At 28.5% G+C, this 10,188-nt stretch overlaps 1 protein-coding gene across 1 annotated transcript; it reads right to left on the bottom strand.

The window, feature by feature from the left end:
* Positions 1-5,935: 5,935 nt before the first annotated feature.
* Positions 5,936-10,188, bottom strand: LOC115717186 (probable lysophospholipase BODYGUARD 1). Its single transcript, XM_030646146.2, has 4 exons — positions 9,306-10,188; positions 8,881-9,215; positions 8,588-8,787; positions 5,936-6,571 (listed from the first exon to the last, which is right to left on the bottom strand). Exons 1-4 carry the CDS (start codon positions 9,940-9,942, stop codon positions 6,241-6,243), a joined length of 1,503 nt encoding a protein of 500 aa, XP_030502006.2. The 5' UTR covers positions 9,943-10,188; the 3' UTR covers positions 5,936-6,240.

Genomic DNA, 10,188 nt, shown 5'->3' on the forward strand with positions numbered 1-10,188 from the left:
GACATTATTGATAATATAGATTAATTTAGACAGCTTAGTCTTCTTAATGAGAATTTACTATAGATTAATTTAATTTAAAATAATTTTTTAATTTTTTTCTTCTTCTTTTCTGCATTGAAGAGATATTAGAATATTATTATTAAAAAAATTTGTGGCTAAAATATTAGCCATCACAAGAGTGAAAAATTTGTTAACTATATATTAAACATGGTTTAGCTAGTTACAATTATTTTTATCACTATATATATATAAAAAGATAAGTTGTCACCAAATTAGTGACAACTATATTTAAATATTATTTCATCTCAAAAACTATAAATATTATTTTTTAAAATAAAAATTAAATAATTTTTTAATGAGGCTAAATTATCTTTGCTGTGATATAAGTAAACAAAAAATTAAAATAAAAATTAATTATGTAGAATAAAATAGGTCTTCGTTTATAATATATTTATATATTATAGTATTTTAATACTTTATTTAGCCCCGCTTGAATGAAATCTTGGGTCCACTATTATGTCATTCACTTTTTTTTTTTTTTTTGAAAGAAGTGTTCTTTATTAAATCGAGCAATCGCTCCCAAGGATAGACATTAACTCTATAGGAACACTATTAATAGAAAACATGCGTTCAGCTAGAGAAATAGAGTGCCGGGCAACAAAATGCGCAGCACAATTCACAGAACGCTAAACATTAGACAAACTCTCAAGAATTTTCTTGCAATCTTCCACCACTGAACCGAAGGAAGAAACAAACACCTCTGCACTACGAATGGCTTCTGCACAAACGAGGCTATCTGTCTCAACAATGGCCTGAGTGAAAGAGTGATTTTTCAACCAACTCAATGCTTCCCGTATGCCCATTACTTCGGCCAAATCGGGAGAAACACTGCCAGGTTTCACACCAGCAAAGGCAGCAATCAAAGTACCCTCGGTATTTCAGACAACACACCCAAAACCGTGCTTTGAAGAACGTTCAAAAATGGCTGCATCGACATTGAGTTTGATACCTATATACTCGGTTTTAACCAAAGCTCTGAACCATCTCCATCTTTGAGAGGAGACAACAAGGGAATATTACCCTTTCCTTGAGCTTTCAACCATTGATCAAGACTCGAATTAGCAAATGTAACCACGTCCTTCACGTTACGGGATCGCTACTGCCATATGAGATCGTTTCGAGCACACCACAGGGCCCAGCACAACATCACAGCCCTGCTGTGGAGATCAGGTTGCAGGCGGCTAAAAGAATCGTTTAGCCATTGTCCGAGAGAAGGAGCTTCTCGGTTTGCAGCAGCCAAACCAGCCAAATCTTGGGTCCACTATTAAGTCATTCATTTTTTTATTGCCAAAAAAATTAAAAATAAAATAATGTACCACGTATATTATATATTGGCAACTATATAAAAGGTCATTAATAAAATAATTTGTGAATTTCTAATGTTAATTATAAATTTATGGAAAATAATAATAACAAAGTTACAATAACTATTTCTATATTATCTAAGTTTTCAGTGGGAAGTTTTTATTGTTGTGTTTATAAATGGTATGTTAATGGGGTTTTTATAAACATATTGATTTTTGGGCAAAAATTTATAATTTTTTAAAACAACCGCAAAACAACAAAACAGAATAATTAAAAACAACAGTAGAACAACTAGAAAATAGTCGTGGAATAACAGTGAAAACTTAACACAATACACAGTATGAAACTTATACAGTATTTTGAAGAAAAAAAAATACAGTAATTTTGAAAAAAAATTCGACCGGGTAGTGAAAGAGAAAAAAAAAAAAAAAAACTTTAGTGGTGTAAAAATCCCTATCTTAATTCTATGATATATTTTCCGGCCCAAGAGTAGAGAGAGTTGGGTTTGTTGCCCAAAGCCCTCCACCCTTGTCAATTTTCATTTTTTTTTTTTTTTTGAAAAAAACTAATTTATTTTTAAAAGTACCATATATTAAATCTTTACTACTACTAAAAGAAATGCAATATTTTATTAATTATTTTTTCTAGAAATGTTATAGATTTTATTTTTTCGTAGAACATGAAAACGCAATTAGTTTTACAAAAATATCATATTTGAGATTTTGAACACTAAATATATCTTAGGGGTGTTCGCGGTGCGGGTGGTACGGTTTTTGACTATTTTTTCAAACCAACCCGCACATGCAGTTTTTCAAATTTCCCAAACCGCACCCGCACCGCGAAATTAAAAACCCGCAAAAACCGCACCACAAAAAATAATGCGGTGCAATTTTTGTGGTTTATGCGGTTTGGACTATCTCTAAATAATTAAACTATCACAAATACAATAAATTTTGAGCAAAACTTGTCAAAATACCATAAGGCTTGAAAATAAATATGAAAAAAAAATTAAGTGTCAACAATACAATAATTAGTAGACTTTAAGTTTTTTTAAAAGAATAGTAGACTTTAAGTTGAACATTCATGACATATTATATCTAAATAATTATAAAAATTGGTATTTTTATAATATGCGGTGCGGTGCGGTTTGAATCGCATATTAACAATTCAAAACCGCAAACCGCAAACCGCACCACGCGGTTTAGGAAAAATTCAAACCGCGACCGCACTGCAAAAAATTTCAAACCGCATTTTTTTTTTTTGCGGTATGGTGCGGTGCGGGCGGTTTGAGCAGTTTGGGCGGTTTGATGAACACCCCTAATATATATATTTAAAACAATAGTGTTTTTCTTAGAAATTGCTAATTGAAATTTTTAGGCCCAAGATTCAATTGATTGGGCCGGCCCTGTACAAGACAACTTGAAGAAAAAGTACCAACATTTTTTGTTCTTTAATTTCAAAGTAGATATGTAAAATATATAACACATATTACAAAACTAATTTTTGTAAGTAAAATCTCTACTAATCCACATTTTTCATATTTTCTTTCTTCTTTTTTTTTTTAATTTTTTTTTTTTTTACAAAAATTACATTTTGAAAAATAACCCATATTTATATACATTTTTTTTTCTTATTTTCCTAAACAACATTGAAGCTTTAGCATGTAATATTCTATGAGCACCAAAGATAATTTTTCTAACCAATTAAATCTTTCTAAATTGACATTAAATATTATAATTAAAAATAATATCAATGTATGTAATATTTTTTTAGTACAAAATATATACTATTACTTTTCACATATATATAATTAATTAGTATTGTTGTATATATAGACAGACACTGAAACTGAAAGTTTAGATAGAAAATAAATGATATTATTTAATGCATGAGATAGAAAATAAATGGTTGTTGTTGAGGAATTGTAGTGAAGTAGACCCACCACAAAATTTGATTACTGAAAACTCTGAAAATGTAAGACATATACGACATTAATATTCATTATATATAATATTGTCGTTTACAAAATTAATAGTCAATATTTGCATACAAGTCACTACTCACACTAGTACTCAAATAAAATTTTCATTAATTAGTAATTTTTTCCCCTAAATTTTCACTTGTAGTAAATCGTGCCCCTAAACATTTTTGGCCATTAAAAATTCCTCCCGAACTATTGAGATTGCTAAATTTAAGGACTTTTGTCTAATTTCATTCAATTTTACTGTTTCATGTACTAAACCATACTCTCTAGACTTTGATATATATTATGCCCCTCAAACTTTGATATGTACAAAATCATGTCTCTTGAACTTTCATCCATGTTAAAATTTTTTTACTAAAATTAGACAAAAATCCTTAAATTTAACAATCTCAATATTTCAGGGGGAATTTTTAACGGCCAAAAAAATTTAGGGAGCACCATTTAGTACATGTAAAAGTTCAGGGGGAAAAATTACTAATTAGCCTAAAAAAATTGTGGCTAATTATAAATTATCATTATTGTATTGTTAGTAAAAGGTTCGTGGCTAAAAGCATTGGTCACAAAAATTACAATTTGTTGTGACTAAATGTGTTTTTAGTCACAATATGTGTTGTGACTAAAACTAAATTAGTGACAATTTGTAATTAAATATTATGTTTTAGTCACAAGTATTTTATTATTATGACTAAAAGTCACATTCAGTCACAAAAAATTTATGTTATGACTAAAAAATTGTCACTGAAAATAATAGTTTTTTACAGTGAGAATCGGACTTGATTAGTTTATATTATTATAATTATTGAGTAGTCACCCATATTATATACCGACTATAAATATAATCCTACATTTTGTTCAATTTGTATATGTGACTAAATTGTGAATCTATTATTATTAGAAGATGGGAAAAAAGGCATAATTTAACTTAATACTAATAGAAAATATCTTAGGCATGTCAAAAAGATTCATTTAGTTGGAGCAGATTGGAACTCTGATCCGACGAATCACCTCTGATCTGAAACATTCGGATACTTATTGGATCTTGGATCAGATCCGCTTCGCCCTGCCTAATTTTTTCTGGATCGGATCTGATCCGACCCGATTTCAATTATTTTTTTTTTAAAAAAAAACTTAATTCAAGACTCGGACCCAGACCTGAGACCTGAGACCCGAGACTTGGGACCCAAGACCAGGATTGGACTCGGGACCCGAGATCAGGACCCAAACCTGGACCCGAGACTCAGACCCGAAGTCGAGACTCGGGATCAGGACCTGGACCCTAACGCGGGACCCAAACTCCGACCAAGACCGAGACCCGGACCCGGACCCAGGACCTTAACCCCGACCCAAACTTGGATTCGGACCCAAACTTGGACTTGAACCCAGACCCGTACCGAGACCCGAACCCGGACCCGGACCCAGGACCCTAACTCGGACCCGGACCCAAGACCCTGACTCGAACCCAAACTCGGACCCGGACCCAACCCGTATTTGGTGCTGGGGTAGATTTTATTGCGAAAATATATTATCTTTACACAATCTATTAATACATGTTAATACCACACATAGTATTGTATTAAATAATACTAATACAGAATTAAAATGGACATAAAATTATAAGTTAGTATTAAAATTCTTTTAAAAAAAAAAGAGTCGGGTCGGATTAGATCCAATCCGAATAAGTCTGGTCGAATCTAATTCGATCCGAGTACGTATCTGATCTAGCGGGGCGGGGCAAGACAGATCCTTACATGATTTGAATCAGGTCGGATCATAGCCGGATCAGATCCGACCCGACCTATTTACACTCCTAGAATATCTATATAACAATATTTTTTATTGATAAATAATTTCATTGTCCTATGTAAATTATTAATATGTTATAATTATATATGTGTATTCTAAGTTTATTGGGACTACAAGTATATTTCAATTTTTTTATTATATTTTTTTTCATCACTAAATTCCAATAATTTATATGGAAATTATCTTATATATTATTATTTTTTTTTAAAATTTATAGTTTACATTTCTAAAGTAGTTTCTCAGATGGTTTCTATGTGGGTTGCTATACGATTTTTAGTTGTGATTTAGGTTGCTCCCCTAGTTGCAATATGAATTTTTATGTAAAATTCTGTAAAAATACAAAAAAAGAAAAAACTATTATGAAGTGTAAAAAATAAAAAAAAAAACTCCTTATTTATATATAGAAAATTATTTCATGGAATAATATAAAATTATATATATATGGAAGAGATTTTAATAGAATATTAATTAAAAATAAATCATAAATTATTTGTAATTTAATACTAATTTTATTTTATTTATTAATATATTTTGTTTCTTTATAAATAATAATTAAGATTAATTTTTTTTGACGAAATAATTGAAATTAATTATTAAACAAAAAACCCAAGAAAAAAATTATAATATATTCTTCACAATATTCACTATTTCTCTCTTTAATTATTTTGAATTTTCCAAGTACATATTAATTACAATATATATATATATATATATATATTTATATATATATATATATCATGAGGACAAATCCACATGACACAAGAAGTGGCCCTAAGAAAACCCTAAAATAACTTGGATCCTTATGATCATATAATGAAAAAGAAAATTAATTAATGATCAATAATATATATAATTAATAATTTACTTTTTTTTCCCACAGATTAATTGGTAGAAAATTAAACATATAAAAACACATGAACTGACTGATCCACATATTTATATTTATATATATATATAATATAAATATTAAAATATGTGATGTGCTTTCATTTCATCACACAAAACTTGGATATACTTAATAATTACTTGAGAGCATTATTAATTATAAATTGATTATGATTTTGAATCAATAATTAATAATTAATAATTTAAGTTTTTGTACTTGAATTTCTCCAAATTTGCTCCAATTCAGAAGCAAAAGCTTTCTGGCGACCAACAACAATAGTAATGTGATCTTTTTTGTTGATTACTTTGATATGAGCTCTTGGAATTTTCGCCTTTACATTGTGACTACACTCGACCGGTATGAGCTCGTCGTCCTCGCCATGAAACACGTGGACATCGCAGCTTAACCGGTCACGAACGACGGTCAGATAAGCGTCCAATTTGGCCGCGGTCCCGCAAATTATATTGTGAAGTGTATGCCATGCAGCATTGTGTGTGTGGCAAAAAAACCCTTCAAGCAAGAATGTTCTCAACCTGTTCAAATTAAAACCAAATATTATTATTATATTAAAATCTAATATTTAATTTATTTAGATATTTTGAAATAAATTTTTTAATTGTGTTATATTATTAAATATTATTTTTGTGCAGATAGGAGTCTCTATCATAGATCTAAATTCTAAGGAGTTAATAAATTGGACAGCTGCCAATTAAGCTAATTAATTAGATGAGAAAAAAATAAATATTAAATAATTAAATTATTCTTCAATCTTAGTCAATTCTTGTCTGAACTATACATACCAAATTTTTCCAGCATTACAAGAAATACATAAATATATATTATATTAATTAGTACTTTTAAATCTTAGTTAATTGTTAAGTAACTAATTTAAAATGATTAATTATATATATAATAGTTATTAAAGTACAAAGGAATGTTCACAAGAATCACAACCACTCAATTTATTAGGAAATTTTATAATTTTTATTATTATTAATTTTTTTTTTTTAAAAAAAAGTTTTATAAATAATCCACCTTGTAAATGTGTCTCTGTCTCATCTCAACTAATATAATTAACACCTCCAATATACTAATTATTATGATCAAGAGGGACCATCTTTAATTTGGATGACAATTTTGTTGTTTATACTAAAAAAATAAAATAAATAATTCTTAATAAATAAAGCTTCATCACTACTATAATTGGTACCTAAACATTTAAAGCTATTGATACTAAGATTGGTATATTTCTATTTTTAATTATTATTGTAGTTTAGGCTTTAATGATGATTTTTTTTTTTTAAAGAAAGAATTGACTTAAATTTTCAACAATAATAATAGGAAAAAAGAGAGAGTTTTTATCTAACCAAATATCATAATTAATGCTTTAAATTGATGAACCGTACATCATTAATAGTTCCAATTTATATAAATAATTCTTAACCATACAAAAGGATACACAGCTTAAAAAATCACTAATTATATATATATATTTAGACAAAAAAATATTAAAAAGTACCAATAGTTAATTAATATTATCTAACATTACTATAATTTAATATCGGAATGCTACATAATTTAGTTCAATAAGTATAATAGAAAATTTATAATCACTAGTAAAATGATATTTTATTAAAAATTAAGGTACTACTAATATCTAATAATAATGATAAAGAGTTATAGGAGCCTAATAATATGTGACACTCCATTTAAAGGATGGGAATTAGTACATTCTAATTACCATTTAGGACTTATTTATATATATGTATTACATTATATTTATACTATTCATATAAATTATATATCATATTTTGATTTATATAATATTATGTTATTAATTAAGTATTATTTGCTTGTATATTAAAATATATATATTTTTTTATTTTTATACTTTAAAATTATTTTTTTTTTATATTTTTTTACGATAATCTACATATTAATTAGGAAAGCAACTTAAATCGTAATCAAAATCTACATAGCAAGCCACGTAGAAACCACTAGAGTAACTCAAACCATAATTTTTTTAAAAAAAAATTTAAAAATAACATATGAAGTAATTTTCCTTTTATTACACATCCACATCAATTTTAAAAATAATTTTATATATATAAAAAAAATATATATTTTTTCATTTTTATATATAAGTCTCACCATCATATAGGTTCCATTTAAAAAAAAAAAAAAAAGCATAGCAAAATAAAGATATAATAATTCTTAGAAGGGAAAGTCACACAATATTGATCTAAATTAAATTATTATTCCTTTAATAATTTTATCAGGAACGTTATTGTTGCTTCAAATTATTTTAATTTAAATATATATATGCATACACATATATTATTATTATAATAATAATAATATAAAGCAAATTATCATTGAAATTAATTAACGTCATGAGGATGTTTATGCATGAAATCCCAAGGTCGTTCAACAAATCCCATAAATTGAACTCTTCTTTTTTTTTTTCTTATTATTATTTATTTATTTTAAAAAAGTGGGTGAAAATAGTTGATCGAATTTGTGTAATTTATTATCTTTATAATTATTACCTGTTTCGAGTAATGAGTTTCACAAGAAACTCCACCAACCGATGGTTTTTGCATATAACTAAACAAATTGTTCGGCTGATATGTTCGTACCAACACGCAAGTGAAGCACCAAACCCGATGAGCGGCCACACTCGCCTCGGCGCAACCCTTCTCATCACGTACTGAGTCGCATGTTCGCCTTTCGGTACTGGAAAATATGGCTACCATAAATATGAAAAATATGTTATGACATATTTATTAAGATGTCATCTCGTAGTAGTGTTGAAATTAAAAAAAAAAATAAAAAAACTTACTGGGGCAAGTAAAGTTAGGGATTTGACCGAACCGGGGTGTTTGACCGCTAGAGCCAAAGCCAAAATACACCCTAAAGAATGAGCAACAATGTGGAATGATTTTACTTTATTAGGTTCCAAAACCGACCTTTCGATCATATCCAAATGCTCTCTCAATGTATAGAGAGAGTCACTTGGCTTCGGACTTCTTCCGAAGCCAAGTAAATCAATAGCAAACAAACGATACTTTGTTTTTGCCTCATTTGACAAGTTTGGAAACACCGTTTCGGTCCAAAAAGCCGATGATGAGATGAATCCATGAATAAACAACACATTTTCATTTTCTTCAGCCAAATCTAAATCAAACCAAAAACAAAACCCCATGAATACATACAATCTTTTTTTCAAATAATAATAATAATAAAAAAAAAAGATTAAATCTTTACCTGATTTAGGCCCTTCTGATTTGACATAGAGAGTTTCTTTGGTTGAAGAAGTCCAACAAGTACAAAACTTACAATCACAATCAGACCATCTTGGAATTCGAACATGAGAATTAAGATTATGATTATGATTATGATTATTATTTCCACCAATTTTTCCTTGAAGCATTTCAACAATGGTGGAATTAACCATAAAGGTTGTACCTTTATTATTATTATTATTAATAACATTATTATTATTATTATTATTATTATTAGCATCAAGCTTCAACCTTTTAAGCTCATTAATAGTCAACTTAGATACCTCAGTCAACAAAGAAGGTCTTCTATAAAGGGTATCTGAAATTTCCTCTAATCTGAGCTTAGTTGAACTTAAAGAAACAATCTTTGACTCACCATGTTCAGATACCAAGATCTTACCACTATTTGATGATGAAGAAGATGAAGAAGATGAAGAGCAATAACAAGATTTCCACTCTGCTTCGATGAAAAAATCAGCTACTCTGTATAGCAAACAGAGGAATAGATCAACAAGGTCTAGAATTGTAAAAACGACAAAGCTAACACTGTCGTTTATTGCTCTTCCTATCAACAACATAGCAAATCTCACTTTTCTCCCCATTCCCATTCCCAATACCATTTTTTTTTTGGAAAAAGAGAGAAGGGGTTTTGATGATCAAGAAGAAGAAGAAGAAGAAGAGATTATCATTTTTGTGTTTGAAGCAAAAGAATGTGTGTGTTTGTGTGTTTGTATATAGTGTTTTTATTTTTGTTTTAGTGTGTGGAGTGGTGAAATGAGAGAAATGGTCATTTTGTGTAGTGTATGGGGTTTTTTTTTATTTTATGAAAGCGTGTGGGATTAGTAGTAGAGCTCTCTTCTCTTATT

Source organism: Cannabis sativa, chromosome 5, assembly GCF_029168945.1.
Source record: "Cannabis sativa cultivar Pink pepper isolate KNU-18-1 chromosome 5, ASM2916894v1, whole genome shotgun sequence".
Taxonomy (NCBI): Eukaryota; Viridiplantae; Streptophyta; class Magnoliopsida; order Rosales; family Cannabaceae; genus Cannabis; species Cannabis sativa.

Coding starts and splice junctions, on each gene's coding strand:
- LOC115717186 (XM_030646146.2), bottom strand. CDS start 9,942: ATGGTATTGGGAATGGGAATGGGGAGAAAAGTGAGATTTGCTATGTTG. Junction 9,216..9,305: donor ATCAGAAGGGCCTAAATCAG/GTAAAGATTTAA, acceptor GGTTTGATTTAG/ATTTGGCTGAAGAAAATGAA. Junction 8,788..8,880: donor CCCTAACTTTACTTGCCCCA/GTAAGTTTTTTT, acceptor TATTTATGGTAG/CCATATTTTCCAGTACCGAA.